The sequence below is a fragment of the Siniperca chuatsi genome, linkage group LG13, assembly GCF_020085105.1.
Source record: "Siniperca chuatsi isolate FFG_IHB_CAS linkage group LG13, ASM2008510v1, whole genome shotgun sequence".
Lineage (NCBI taxonomy): Eukaryota > Metazoa > Chordata > Actinopteri > Centrarchiformes > Sinipercidae > Siniperca > Siniperca chuatsi.
Window position 1 is genome coordinate 29,783,998 of NC_058054.1, and position 15,121 is coordinate 29,799,118.

At 43.0% G+C, this 15,121-nt stretch overlaps 1 protein-coding gene across 2 annotated transcripts in view; it reads right to left on the minus strand.

Annotated features, from left to right (window-relative positions):
* si:ch211-207d6.2 (sickle tail protein) overlaps positions 1 to 15,121 on the minus strand; it is a 211,124-nt gene that overhangs the window by 116,878 nt on the left and 79,125 nt on the right. For both annotated transcript variants that reach the window (XM_044218727.1, XM_044218728.1), the window contains exon 3: positions 8,830 to 9,028. In XM_044218727.1, the coding sequence (XP_044074662.1) occupies positions 8,830 to 9,028 (199 nt within the window). The remainder of the gene's footprint in view (positions 1 to 8,829; positions 9,029 to 15,121) is intronic.

Here is a 15,121-nt window from a genome sequence, read left to right on the forward strand (position 1 = left end):
GAATAGTACTACCACCATGATTGTGTCATGTGTCCTGTATGGGTCAAGGACTGCAGCAGGGGTCAGAAACACAGTTCACCATCCTTTAAGGAATTAGTGTTTAAGTGGGTTGCTCAAGGGCACAGTGATTTCCACTGGTAACTGCAACCCTTCATGGCTAACACAGTCAAATCTCCCATGGCCTTGCAAGCCAGCTTCTTTGTACATTGTGTAGCACTGTAACAACACTGCGTGTCGGAATGACAAGCACAGGTTGTAGTAAAATACACAAGTGCCAGAATCCACTCACATTGTGGACATGTATGTTACTTAACTGTTGTTACTTAACAGAATGTCCATAGAACACTGAGAGTTACTACCACTTTTAAGCAGGTTCTACCCATTTTTCTTTCAGATTAGTCCTTGATATAGATGGGTCGGACAGTGCGGTTCCCTCAAGACCAGGCAGTGCAGGTTCCTCAGGACCAGATGGTGCTTAGTAGTGTAGTATAACTTATTCACTCATACCCCTTGGGAATGGATTTTTTTCTAGAAATGTTTGGCTCTTTGTTTATATTGGGCAAAAAGTTTTTAAAAAATGGGAAAAATGATGAAGGAAATGTTGAGCAAATGCATCAGATGGCCACAGAGAAATGACGGTGCACCATGTGACAGGGTTCTTTAGAACCTTCATTGAAGAAGGTATCTTTGGACATAATTATGCAGTTTTACAAATCTGAAAGTGTTTTGGCAAGTAAACAGTTTCAACAGTTTGCCCCTGAAGTATCTATTTTTGTTACAGCGACACTGGAAGTTTTGCACAATTTGATGAAGTTCTGGGTGGGCTGGGAGGTGCCTTGCTCCAAGCTAAACTTGGAGGTGGCCCTGTCTACCCTTCCAACTGCATCCACCTATTTTGAGTGTTTGCACCTTCCAAGCAACTACTGCTTTTATTCTGCTCTGAAGGCAGATATGATGCTGTGTCTCAGGTCCGTGGAGAGCGAATTCGGGCTTGTTTAATGAGGTATAGCTCTTGCGGCTTGTAACACAGAGTCATGTAACATACAGTATGTCATATATTTTATTATTTTATGACGGTGTAGTCCCTCATTCGTCCAGGAGTGTTCTATCATAGAAAAAGTTTCAGTCGTAGTCATCTGGACACTGTTTTCAGAATCAAGATGTTTCGGCTCCCATCCGGAAGTCATTCTCAATTGTGAAAAATGGATTCTCAACTGGAGTTCCCGGTCCCTTTTTCACAATTGAGAATGACTTCCGGATGGGAGCCGAAACGTCTTGATTCTAAAAACAGTGTCCTGGAAGTCCCACAGGATCATGGCTCGGTCATTCTCTATCACCTTTGGAGGTGTTTCCCGCCAGCATCTTACACCCTGCAGTTATGTGCTGGATTGTCTCAGGGGCCTCTTTGCACAGCCTACACCTTGGGTCTTGTCTGGTGTGGTAGATCTGGGCCTCTATTGCTCTGGTGCTCAGGGCCTGCTCCTGTGCAGCCATGATGAGTGCCTCTGTGCTGTCATTCAGTCCAGTCCGCTCTGGCCAGTGGTAGGATTTCTTGATATCAGCCGCAGTTATGTTCCGGTGGTACATCCCATGTAGCGCTTTGTCCTACCACGATGGTCCCTCCTCCAGCACGTCTTCCTCTGTTCCCCACTGCCACTGAGAATTTCACTGAGCACATCATCTGTTGGGGCCTTATCTTTGATGTACTTGTGGATCTTGGATGTTTCATCCTGGATAGTGGCTCTCACACTCACTAGTCCATGGCCGCCTTCCTTACAGCTAGCGTACAGTCTCTGGGTGCTGGATTTGGAATGGAACCCTCCATGCATGGTGAGGAGCTTTCATGTCTTAACCTCTGTGGTCTGTACCTCTTCCTTTGGCCACCTTATTATTCCTGCAGGGTATCTGATCACTGGCAGGGCGTAGCTGTTTATTGCCTGGGACTTGTTCTTGCCATTGAGCTGACTTCTTAGGACTTGCCTTACTCGTTGAAGGTATTTGGCAGTTGCTGTTTTCCTTGTTACCTCTTCGAGGTTGCCATTTGCTTGTGGTATTCCAAGGTATTTGTAACCATCCTCAATGTCTGCTATTGTTCCTTCTGGGAGTGAGACCCCTTCTGTGTGGACTACCTTCCCTCTCTTCGTCACCATTCGACTACACTTCTCAAGCCCGAATGACATCCCAGTGTCAGAGCTGTAGATCCTGGTGGTGTGGATCAGTGAGTTGATGTCCCGCTCGATCTTAGCATATAGCTTGATGTCATCCATGTAGAGGAGGTGACTGATGGTGGCCCATGTGTCGGGTTCTGCAGTCTTGGGTGACTGTTTTGTCAACCAGGAGTTGGTGTTTGGCTCCTCTGGTTCCTTTGCCAATGCCCTTCTGTGCTTTGCTCATGTATTGATCCATGTGTCCACTTCTTAGCCGCGTTGATGCCTGACATGAGCGTCCATGTCAGGCATCATGAGCTTGTACACCCTTCGGTAAGCCATTCAGGGTGCGTCCCATCCCTTAGCAGCTGGTTCATTTGTGCTGCTAGGCGCTCGTGGAGTGCAGTGAGCTTCTTTAGCCAGTAGGTGTGGATCCTGTCAGGGCCCGGTGCTGTCCAGTTTTTCATACCTGAGACTCTTTCTTGGATGTCTGCCGCTGTGATGGTGACTGGATTCTGTTCAGGAAGGTTGCTGTGGTCCTCTCTCAGAGCCGCCAGCCACTGTGCATCACTGTTGTGTGATGCCTCCCTCTCCCATATACTTTTCCAGTACTGTTCAGTTTCCAGTCTTGGTGGGTCTGCTCTGCTGTTATTACCCTGCCATTGAGCGTACACTTTCGCAGGCTGAGTTGCGATCAGCCGGTTTATTCTCCTGGCTTCATTATCTCTCGTGTACCTCTTTAGGTGGCTGGCCAAGGCTTGGAGCCTTTGTTTGGCAGTTTCAAGTGCTTCAGGTATGGGCACCTGGTTGTACTTCTTGGGTACTTGCTTTCTCATTGCACCTCTCTCGGCCTCTGTCAGGCTCACTTCTCTCCATGCCTCCTTGATCTTTGCCTCCAGCCTTCGTTTTCATGGTGGGTACTGTTTCTCATGGCTCCCATGGTTGCTCTTATAGCCAAGCATCTCGAGGATCTAGTTTAAGCTAGTTTAAGTTTTTATTCTATCCTGAGGCTTGAAACCTCCACCAAGAGGGGACACAATTAAAAGCAAGTTTAGGTTTGGGATCATTGATCCCATAGCCTAGATTACATGATAGCCCTGGAACACAGCTCTGGACATCTGACCACAGTGTTTATGATGCAGATAACAATGAGGTTACACAAACATCACATTTTGAGTTGGATGGCTGTTTGGTTTATTGCCTGAAGCCCTGAAAGGTAGGTAGGTACTTATAATACATAGGTTAAGCACAAAGTCTCTATGGCTTGTCTGTTGCGGTTCTAACAGCATCGCGCTGGTGCCCTTGACTCATATAAAGTAAGCACCACCTGCTGGACAAATACACACTAGACTTAGAGCACTAATAAAATTCATTAGGTATCTTTAGGAAGTAGGCTACATTACTCTTGAAAAAAGCACAATCCTCTTGTAATCCTCGTCAGGGGTTTCCCTCCGTGCCTTTTGAATAACAAAGTTATCCATGCATAGTCTGAAAAAGATGTAGGATTCAGGGTTGCAGACCTCAAGGTCTGTTTCTACACGATAGGTCTCTCCAGACCCAGATCCATCCCATTGTGTTGTGCTGTGTACACACCTTTCGAGTTACTTAGCTCTTTACAAATTTTGTTTCTGAAATGATCCCAGTCTCTGGCAAAAAAAACAAATGTGTGGTGTAGATCCATGAAGAAGCATTCATTCGGCTTCTCTTGTGTAAAGCCATACTGCTCCTTGATCAAACAAGTATCCCAATACCCTGAAGTCTTCCACATCCCATTCATACTTCGGAGCCCATGCCTTTTGATCCAGAATATCATGTCTTGTTTTTAGGGGAAGACTTATTCTTTCTAGCCGCCATAAGCAAATCAACATCAGCAAGATTTATATGTGCTTTGGAGTCAAGACCCCTGAATGATTATCTGTATTCTCCATGGCCATAATGTTGACAGAATCAGTGCAAATCAGTCACTCAATCAAGATGCAACCGTCGTCCAGTAGCACTGCAAAATTTCTGTCAAATGTAGCAATCGGCGTTCCATAGTCACAGTTTAGAATATATGACCAACTTCCGTGACCATATATGGGTTTTCCTGCTGGTGGTGGGGGCCTTGGGAGCCAAATAGCTCCAACACACACATGCATGCACACATGCATGCACGTGGGTGTCTTTTATATCCTCCTTTGTAGGCTGCAATCAGACAGAGCGCGCTTTTTGCAGAGAGAGGCGTCTTTTTCCAATTGTTTTCTATAGGCAATTGTTTTCTATAAGCGTTTTGCGTGCTGCTAATGCTCCCTGGGGGGCTTGCGTTTTAGACACTCGGAGCGGCTCATGTTTTTGCAGGAGCGCTCTGAATGCCTCAAGTTGAAAAAACTTCAACTCAGAGCAGAAAAATGCCCAACATTATTGGTGTTTTTTCCCCATTGTCCAATCAGAGGACAATCATGGAGGACAAATATAATCAATGACCAAGATGGCGGCGCATGTACATCGCGAGGTTCAGTGTCTCTCCAGTTTTTGCATTTATGCAGTGTTTTCTTGCTCATCTCGGGTCTGTCCGTACAGAACAGCTGTGCTTTAACATTGTACACCCGGCATTGGTTTGCGCATTCCTGGCAGTTTTATCAGCAATCTTCGACTCGTCCCTGAGATCGCCAGAACACCCGATGCTATGCACCCTACATGGCCGGGCGGAAGTGCTCACAGGGGGCGTCAAGATCGTAAACAAAGGCAGGGGAAGCGCGGAGGGCTAAGAGCTAAGCTAAAGCTAACACCACACTGGCTCTCTTTACCCAGCATTTTCCTCACAAATGTACGATCATTGGTGAAAAAAAATGGACGAGATTCGACTCCGTATCATCAACAGCAGAAGACTTTTGAATGTCATGATCTTCACTGAAACATGGCTACACAGCGGCATACCGGACAATACTATTGAGCTAGCTGGACGCCACACACTCCAGGCAGAAAGGACGGCAGCTGAATCCAGTAAGACCAGAGGTGGAGGATTGTGCATTTACGTTAACAAAGCTTGGTGCACAAACTCTGTTATTGTTAGGAGACACTGCTCAGCTAACCTAGAGTTTCTCATGGTTAAATGTAGACCGTTTTATCTGCCACAGGAGTTCACTTCCACCATTATAATGGCAGCTTATATTCCTCCAGATGCTGATGCCAAGCTTACTATGAGCAAACTTCATGCGGCCATCAGTAAACAACAGACTGCTCACCCGGAGGCTGCATTTATTGTTGCGGGAGATTGTAATCACTCAAACCTAAAAGCAGTGCTCCCCAAATTTCACCAACATGTTTCCTGTCACACTAGAGGAAACAAAACTTTGGACCATGTCTACACAAACATGACTGAGGCATACGCCGTGACCCCCCTCCCCCACCTGGGTCAATCTGATCACCTTTCTTTGTTACCCACCCCCAAGTATTCACCTCTCATCAATCGTGTGAAGCCATCAGTGAGGACCATCAAAGTATGGCCTGCGGGGGTAGACTTCGCACTCCAGGACAGGTTTCAACACACAGACTGGAGTATATTTGCCTGTCAGGCCACCTGTGGCTCTCATATGGACATAGACAGCTACACCTCCTCTGTACTGCACTACATCAACATCACCATAGACAGTGTTACAACTCAGAGGCAGATCACCACATACCCAAATCAGAAGCCATGGCTGAACAAGGAGGTACACCTCCTGTTGAAGGCACGCAACACTGCCTTCAGATCAGGTGACACACAGGCCTACAGCACTTCCAGGGCAAATCTGAAAGGGGTCATCAAAAAGGCCAAGCACTGCTACAGTTGCTAAAGTTAGAGGAGCACTTCTCCAACTCCGACCCTCGACACATGTGGCATGGCATCCAGGCCATCAGCAACTACAAACCCAGACACTCCACCCCCATAGCCACAGATGTCTCCTTCCTGAATGAGCTTAACGGCTTTTATGCTCATTTCAAGAGAGACAATAGGGAAACTGCCACCAAGCTCACACCCTCAGCTGACCACCCAACCATCACACTCACCTCCACAGATGTCTACACTGCACTGAGCCAGATCAACGCGCGCAAGGCTGCTGGACCAGACAGCATCCCCGGTCGCGTACTCAAGACATGTGCAGAGCAGCTTGCTGGGGTCTTTACAGATATTTTCAACCCGTCCCTCGCCCAAGCAACTGTGGCAGCATGCTTTAAATCCACCTCCATTGTGCCAGTGCTGAAACGCTCTAGTCCAACGTGCCTGAATGACTACCGCCCGGTAGTCCTGGCACACCTAAAGGACTTCCTCCCATCCACACTGGACCCATACCAGTTTGCCTACCACAGCAATAGGAGCACAGAGGCACTGCACTCTGTACTCACATACTTTGACAATAAGAACACTTATGCACGAATGCTGTTTGTTGACTTCAGCTCTGCATTCAACACTGTCATGCCTTCCAAGTTAATCACCAGACTTGGAAACCTGGGCATTAACACCTCCTTTTGCAATTGGATTATAGACTTCCTGACAAACAGACCTCAGCTTGTTAGGTCAGGCCACCACTGCTCCACCACCATCACACTCAACACTGGCGTACCACAGGGCTGTGTGCTGAGCCCCTTCCTCTACTCCCTCTTCACACTCGACTGCAGGCCTGCGCATGGATATAACGCCATCATCAAGTTTGCAGACACTACTACGGCGATTGGTCTCATCGTTGTTGCACCTGGCCACATGGCCACATGGTGCACAGACAATAACTTGCTCCTTAACACCTCCAAGACAAAGGAGCTCATCGTGGACTTCAGGAAGGAGAGAGGAGGCACACATGACCCCATCCACATTAACGGGATAGCTGTTGAGTGTGTCTCCAGCTTCAAGTTCCTGGGGACCCATATTTTCGGAGGACCTGTCCTGGACCACCAACACCTCCTGCCTGGTCAAGAAGGCTCACCAACGCCTCTTCTTCCTGAGGACACTGAAGAAGAACCAACTGTCCTCAGCTATCCTGGTGAACTTCTATCGCTGCACAGTAGAGACCATCCCAACCAACTGTGTCACAGTCTGGTATGGAAACTGCTCTGCTGCAGAGCGCAAGGCACTGGAGCGGGTGGTGAAAACTGGCCAGCGCATCACAGGGACTCCACTTCCAGCCATTGAGGACATCCAGAGGAAACGCTGTATGTGTTGAGCCCGCAGCATTCTTAAGGACTCCTCTCACCCCACCCAGAGAATGTTTTCTCCCCTGCCTTCCGGCAGGCGCCTCAGGTGCCTCCAGACAAGGACCAGCAGACTGAGAAACAGCTTTTTTCCCCAGAGCTGTCTTTCTACTGAACTCTGCCCCCCGCTGATTCCACTGTCCCCTCATATATCTTAACTTAAATGCTGCTATATTGATATTTTTTTTGCTACATGTACCACATGTTCATTTGCACTACCGGACTATTTATTTATACATATACTGCATCATTTGCACTCCTATACTGCATCATTTGCACTCCAGTACTATGTACTGAATACTGCAATAAGTCATCTACTGCACTGTTAACTATTTCCATAAATTGAACTACTTTATATTCATTGCACTACTGCTCTGCCCAGTCCAATTCATTATTGTACATATCATCAGTATACTTCTGTTTATAGTAATGCCATCTGTATATAATGTCCATAGTACCACTTGTAAAATATTTTCAAAATACTGCTCTGTCCTGCATTTATGCACACACTTTATATCCTGCACTTGCTTATTGCACTTCTAGTTAGACCTAAAGTACATTTTGTTGCCTTGTAATAAAGTTGAATCTAATCTAATTTAATCTAAAGTAGTGGTGGCTGTTGCAGGATACCCAGAGCAAATGTTTTTTTACCAACTGTAGTTACCATGATTTGAACAAAAAACAGCAGCCTGGATGCAAATTAGTGCGGCACTTGAGATTTTGGGTAAGTTGTTTTCATTCATTTAAACTGTACTAATAGTTAACTGGTAGCATATAGTTCATGGTTTTTGTTAAGCTAACATTAGCTCACTTTCATCATCATTTTAACATTTAGTTACAAAGAAACAAGTCTCACATCTACACCTGTCAGATTTTTAGGCTGTTGGATGAAAAACATCATTTCATAAAAAATTTGAAACTCATGAAATTGTGAAAGTGGAAATTTGGCCAGGAAACTTGTGCAGAGTATCCTGCCCAGCTAGCAAGACATCAGCAAAACACAGCAGGTAGACAGTCTTTAGCAGTCCCTGGTCGGTCTATTGTCAGTATGCTATTCAGGATGCATATATGAGGATTTAATGGAAATAAAATAAAATTCATTTCATCTGAGGCTTGTAGATTTTGTCTAGCTGATCAAATCATAGAACAGTCAGGGAGGTTTTGGTGATTTGCAGATGAAAAGATGTTTAGCCACCAGTTAAAAGGGATTAGATTACAACCTTTATTCCAATTGCATTTCGATGACCATATTTTCAACACGTAATAGGTTCTACAGGATATCCAAGTCATTTTGGCAAAAGTAGTTAGGTGACATCCTTTCATACATTACAGTGTTATTGCACAGGTTTAATAGTAAGATGTCACCGCAGTAATAGCAGCTTGTTTCCTTCTGCCCTCAACTTGGATTACCTCTGTAGTTGTAGAAGTGAGACTGTACAGGCCTTGGCCTTGTGCATGTGCGTATGTATCTACCTACCAAGCAACCTCTCTCTTGTCTGACCAGTCGACCGCCCCACAGGTAGACTTGCTCTGGCTTTACAGCCCCTTGTAAAGGGAACTGTGGTGGGCAGCACCTCTCCATCAGACATGGCCTCTGAAGCCCGTGGGTCCTGCTGTTCCGCCAAGGCCAGTATGCCTGCACTGGGGGGGCTTTCAGAGGGCCAAGAACTCTTTGCCTGAAAGGAATGAAAAAGAAGAAAAATGCAGACTAAATTATACTGAGATTATATGGGATTCTAGTCCTGAAGGGGGAATAGTGGCATGGAAACTTAGAACAGGAAAAAAAAGCCGTCTCAGAAGAGCAATATGTATTTGTTACAAGGAGACTAACATTTTCACAGGTGCTTCTTTCACTGCTTTCAGGCATCAGAGGAATACTTCATGGATTTCCATCCTTATTTCTATGTATAAGTCACAGCACTCACATGTCTGTAACATCCACAACACAGTGCTTACCCACAATAAATTTGCTTATCTTCTCCTTACCTCAGGGCAGTTTACTACAGCACAGTCAAGCCAAGTCAAATTTATTTCTAGCACACTTAAAACAACATGAGCTGACCAAAGTGCTTTACAATACATACGCAAAAAAAACAGATCAAAAGGGCAACAATCCACAACAAATATATCATGCGTATACCCAGGCAGAGAGCAAGATAAAAATAGAGCAGTAAAAGTACAATAAAAACCGAATAAAAGAGGTGGGCTTTGAGCCGTGCTTTAAATGACACGGTCGAGGGAGCAGATCTGATTTGGTGGGGCAGTTTGTTCCACACTTAGTTATTCTAGATGTCTATCTGATATTGCTGTAGCTAAATTTAAGGAAGCACTTCCATCTGCATTTAATTCAATGTTATGTCTCAATATAACAGAGGACTCCTATGCAAATCGCAGCCCCTCCCAAATTGACCATCAAGTTGATAGTGCTGCAGGCTCACTGCGAACGACACTCGATTCTATCGCTCCTCTAAAAAAGAAGATAATAAAACAAAGGTTAGCTCCATGGTATAACCCCCAAACCCGCAAATTAAAGCAAAAAATCACGAAAACTTGAAAGGAAATGGCATTCAAACAACCTGGAAGAATCTCGTTTAGTCTGGCAAGATAGTCTTAAAACATATAGGAAGGCACTCCGTAATGCCAGAGCAGCTTACTACTCATCATTAATAGAGGAAAATAAGAATAAGCCCAGGTTTCTTTTCAGCACTGTAGCCAGGCTGACAGAGAGTCACAGCTCTATTGAGGCATTTATTCCTATAGCCCTCAGTAGTAACGACTTCATGAGCTGCTTTAATGATGAAATTTTAACTATTATAGAAAAAAGTCCTGCCTTTAACTGGTGCTGACTTGTCTTCAAACACAGGAACCTTGGAAACAGCTGTAGAGCCTGATGTGTGTTTTGGCTGCTTTGCTCCTGTCAACCTTCTTCAGCTGACTTCGACGATTAATTGTCTCCTGTCTCTTAGACCCCATTCCAACTAGGGTGCTTAAAGACGTTTTACCCTTAATTAGCACTTCCTTACTGGATATGATCAATCTGTCTTTATTAACAGGCTATGTACCACAATCCTTTAAAGTAGCTGTAATTAAACCCCTCCTAAAAAGCCCACTCTCGATCCCGGGGTTTTAGCCAACTATAGACCTATATCTAACCTTCCCTTTCTCTCTAAGATCCTTGAGAAAGCAGTCGCCAATCAGTTGTGTGACTTTCTAAATAACAATAGTTTATTTGATGATTTTCAGTCAGGGTTTAGAGTGCATCATAGCACAGAGACTGCACTGGTGAATATGACAAATTACCTTTTAATTACATCAGACAATGGACTTGTCTCTGTACTTGTCTTGTTAGATCTTAGTGCTGCGTTTGACACCATTGACCATCACATCCTATTACAGAGACTGGAACATGTAATTGGCATTAAAGGAGAATGCAGGGTTACTTGTGGTTCCTAGAGTCTCCAAAAGTAGAATGGGAGCCAGAGCCTTCAGTTATCAACCTCCTCTCCTGTGGAATCAGATCCCAGTTTGGGTTCAGGAGGCAGACACCATCTCCACATTTAAGAGTAGGCAAAAGACTTTCCTCTTTGATAAAGTTTACAGTTGGGTGAGTCCTGAACCATCCCTTAGTTATGCTGCTATAGGCCTAGACTGCCGGGAGACTTCCCATGATGCACCTCTTTCCTCTCTTCTTCTCTCCCTCTCCATCTGTATGCATTTTTATCCCATTACTGCATGTTACTAACTCAACATCTTCTCTCTCCCGTAGTTTTGTGCTTTCTCATTTCTCTCCTCTCTCCTTCTGTCGCTTTCAGCAGGTATTTCTGCCTCCGGAGCTGCAGAGACTGGATCTGTGGTTGTGGGCCACCTGCTGCCCCCGTGTTCCTGCTCGACAACGGCTACTACAATTGTTGTTATTGGCTCTGTTACTAATACTGACATTATTTTCCTATAGCTGTTATTTCTATTATTATTAATTTATTAATATTAACACTACAATTACTATTCTACTATTAAAAATTGTGCCCCCCGACTGAGTGAACAACCTAAAGCATCACTTTTATTTTATATCTAGTTATTTATTTTTAGAACAGGTTCTACAAAGTATGCCCCATTTTGTAATATACTCACTCATTTTTATGTTACACCTTGCTTAAATGTCCTTATTTGTTTGGGCATTCAGCTTCGCTGCTTGGACCCCTATTGTTTTTGTTCTTGTTATTCTTCTTCTTCTTCTTCATCTTTTTCTCTGCTAAAAGTGTTTGTGCAGCAAAAAGTCCAAAAGTCACCAAAATTGGTAGGTGGGTTGCAAATTCTGCCCACTACTAAAAAAAATTACACTCCTTTTCTTCAAGGTGGCGCTGTAACAATCAAGTTAACGTTTTTGCAATTATCTCGAAAATGGCTTGGCTTACAGTCAAAATGATTTCATCATTTTAATCTCTCAATTGGTCAGCATCTTTGCTCCAATGGTCTTCTGCTCTAAAAATGTCAAATTTTGCAACTTTTTCACAATTTTCTCAAAATCATATTTTTGCAAACTCGTCAGAAACCGCTGGTCCAATTGTCCCGAAACTTTGGCAGGATAATCCACAGACTTCGGTGATCTAAAGTTATTATGGAAATTTCGATACATCAATCAGTTTCGATTTTACAAGCCAATCAATTTTTATCAAAATAGCAAATTTTCAAAAGTGTGCAATTCCTCGTGAATGCACTGAGATATCAACCTGAAATTTTAGACATGTTCAGGAGTGTTCACTTACCTCAAGTCTTAAAACGCATTGCGCTGCACCTCTAGAGGGCGCCACTAATTATATCTTGTAGTCGGCTACATTGATTTGTATAAAATTCAGTTTGCACAAACTAGGTTCATCATTCAGTTGATGCTTAAAATTTGGTACAAAAAAAATCTAAATTTCTAGACATTTCACATTCCATACTTCAAAAAATCTAAATAAATCAAAATGCAAAATAAGTTAACAAAATCAGTTAACATTTATATCTACACAAGTCTTCATTCAAATGCTACCAAAATCGAAACAGACATTCTTTAGATGGCCTGCAGTCAAAAGTATTTCATCATTTTAATCTCTCAAGTTATCTGCATCTTTGCTCCACTGGTCTTCTGCTCTAAAAATGTCAAATTTTCTCAAAATCCTTTTTTTGACATCTAGCCAGAAACCGCTGTGCCAATCGTCCCAAAGCTTAGTGAGGATCTACAGACTTCACTGATGTTCAGTGATGTCTGTGCACACGTGACGGCACATTGTAGGAGAGCTCAAGCATTTTGACCATATTCTTAAATCCTGTATTTTCTAGACTGAGTATGGTGACATATCTGCTGAGATAAACACTCCTATAGCATTATTTGGCATGGTACGAATGAGAGCGAGGCTGCCTGTACGCTGTGGGGAGAAGGAATCACCTTTCAGTCTGTTTTTGTCTCGTTACACTATTTGACACATTCAGGTGATGCCGTCGTAAATTACGTGTTTGAAGTGTTTCCACAGACAAACCCGACTTCAGTTGAATGATGTCGGCATACAGTTTGACACTAATCCATGTTCACTAACTAGCCGGGAAACCGTAATGCCCTCATACAATTGAGCAGCGATACTACATGAGCTTGACTAAGCAGGCTAAGTTGACTTGCAAGCTACAGCTGATAAACAACAAGTGGTGCACTGCCAAAACGTTCCGGGTAAAACTCGTGTTCTAAAAGTGGGGTTTCTTTTGTTCATTACTATGATTTCAACAGATTTTTTGTTCACAATGTAGCATTATCAGGGAAAAAAGATTGTGTGCGTCCCCTGGATATGTCAATAGTGAGTTTACTGCATCAGAAACGCAGGACGCATACCTAGCAACATCACTGGATGTTAAGTTGCTAAAGAAATTTTGATACGTCAATCCATTTATAAAATGTATTATAAAAGGCAACCAATTTTTATCAAAATAGGGACAAATGTTACAATTGTAATGATCTGCTTGGACTCTGCTCATTGGCGCTTGGGGCTATATTTTTTTATGAAATTTGTTTTATTTTATTTCTTGTACTATTTATTTTATTTAGTTGTACTATTGCGAACACCTAACAAGTCATTGGTTATATTATATATATTTTTTGTTAGTTATTTATTTAATTTTATATTATTTTGAAAACAGTGTAGAATTTTTTTGTTTTTTTTTTAATGCTAGTTTAAGTGTGTTTAAGTTAAGAAATACACATTTCAAAATTATCAGTAATCTGTGCATTTTCCTTGATAACCAAGTAAGACTCATGATACCATTTGTGTATTATATTGCAATCGCAATATTGTCCACAATAATCGCATTATGACTTTTTCACCCAATCATGCAGCCCTACAAAACAGGCACATGTCTTTCACATATCCCCAGATACATAGCTTCTGATCCATCACAGAAGGGACACAAAAGTTTCTCATAGTTTAAAGGACAATTTTATACCCAAGGTAGGACACTGACTGAGATGTCCTTGTGGTATAAGGGAAAAAGTTCTCACCTTCCACCACAGGCACTCAAGTTCAATTCCCATTGGCACTGCTTCTGCCTTGGCTACTGAACACAATTGGCAGGCTTCGTGAGTGGGAAGCCAGTGAGGGATCAGTTTGTTGCTGCAGCAACTCCCATGCTGTTCTGTCTAGACTGTATCCTTGTATACCCTCCTCAGGCCAATACAAAGAGTTGACAGCAACAAGGACTGCAGAGGAACAGGCCATTCTAAAGCCTGGACAAAAAAAAATTGTAATTTAAACAAACACATTTTTTCAGTATTGCCTAATGTGACTTTAGGTACGTTTCGGTCATCTAGGGTACATATTTGTACATTTGAAGGTACAAATGATAGGGTTAAGAATTTACAAGGTTACTGCCCCAACGACAAGCTTTTTTACTCCATTCTTCTACCTTTGTCTGAGAGTGTACTGATGACTCAAGAATGAGTTTCATGCTGATCCAAGTGTTGAAAATACTCCAACAGCCAGTCACCTAACATTGTCTTTTTACAAACTGAATAGGACTTCTTGCCTACATGCATGACTACATGTCCTCTGCTGCCACATATGGCAATATGACACTGTAGCCTTCACTACTCCATAAGGCTGGCAGAAAGCATGGGGGGGGGGGCGCACAAGGCTGCATTCCTAAGCTGCAGAACCTACAATGTGCAAAGGAGGTGAAATAAGAAAGACTGCATCTTGAACTGGATGTGAGTCAACCTATATCAGTTTGAAAAGTGGTCCTAAATACATAAATGTGTGGTTTGCCGAGCAGAGAAAGATGGAAATCCAGTTTAAAACTTGTCCAAAAGGTTCCACAAAGTCTTCAGTTTATAACACATTATTTAATGGCTTTAATGTTTACATTGGTATTGTGTTGACATTAACTGTTATATTTTTATATTAGAATTTATATTAGTATTAAAATGGCAATTTCTGATATGACAACACTAGATGACATCCGGTGTGAAAAGAAAACAGAGATCAGCTATACATGCATGGTAAAGTCTAAAAGAGTCAACAATGTGACATTGTGTTAACTGTATAAATCATGTCTGTATAAATAATTGCATCAGCATTACGTTGGTTGATCACACACACACAGTGCACATTTTACTTCACATCAGGTATTATATTTACTCTGCCTTCCAACATTGCTATGCATTGCCTGCATGTCAACCTTAGACACTGCACCTATACATACACATACTTTACTGTCCACAGTTGCTACTAGCTGTAGAACACCATACA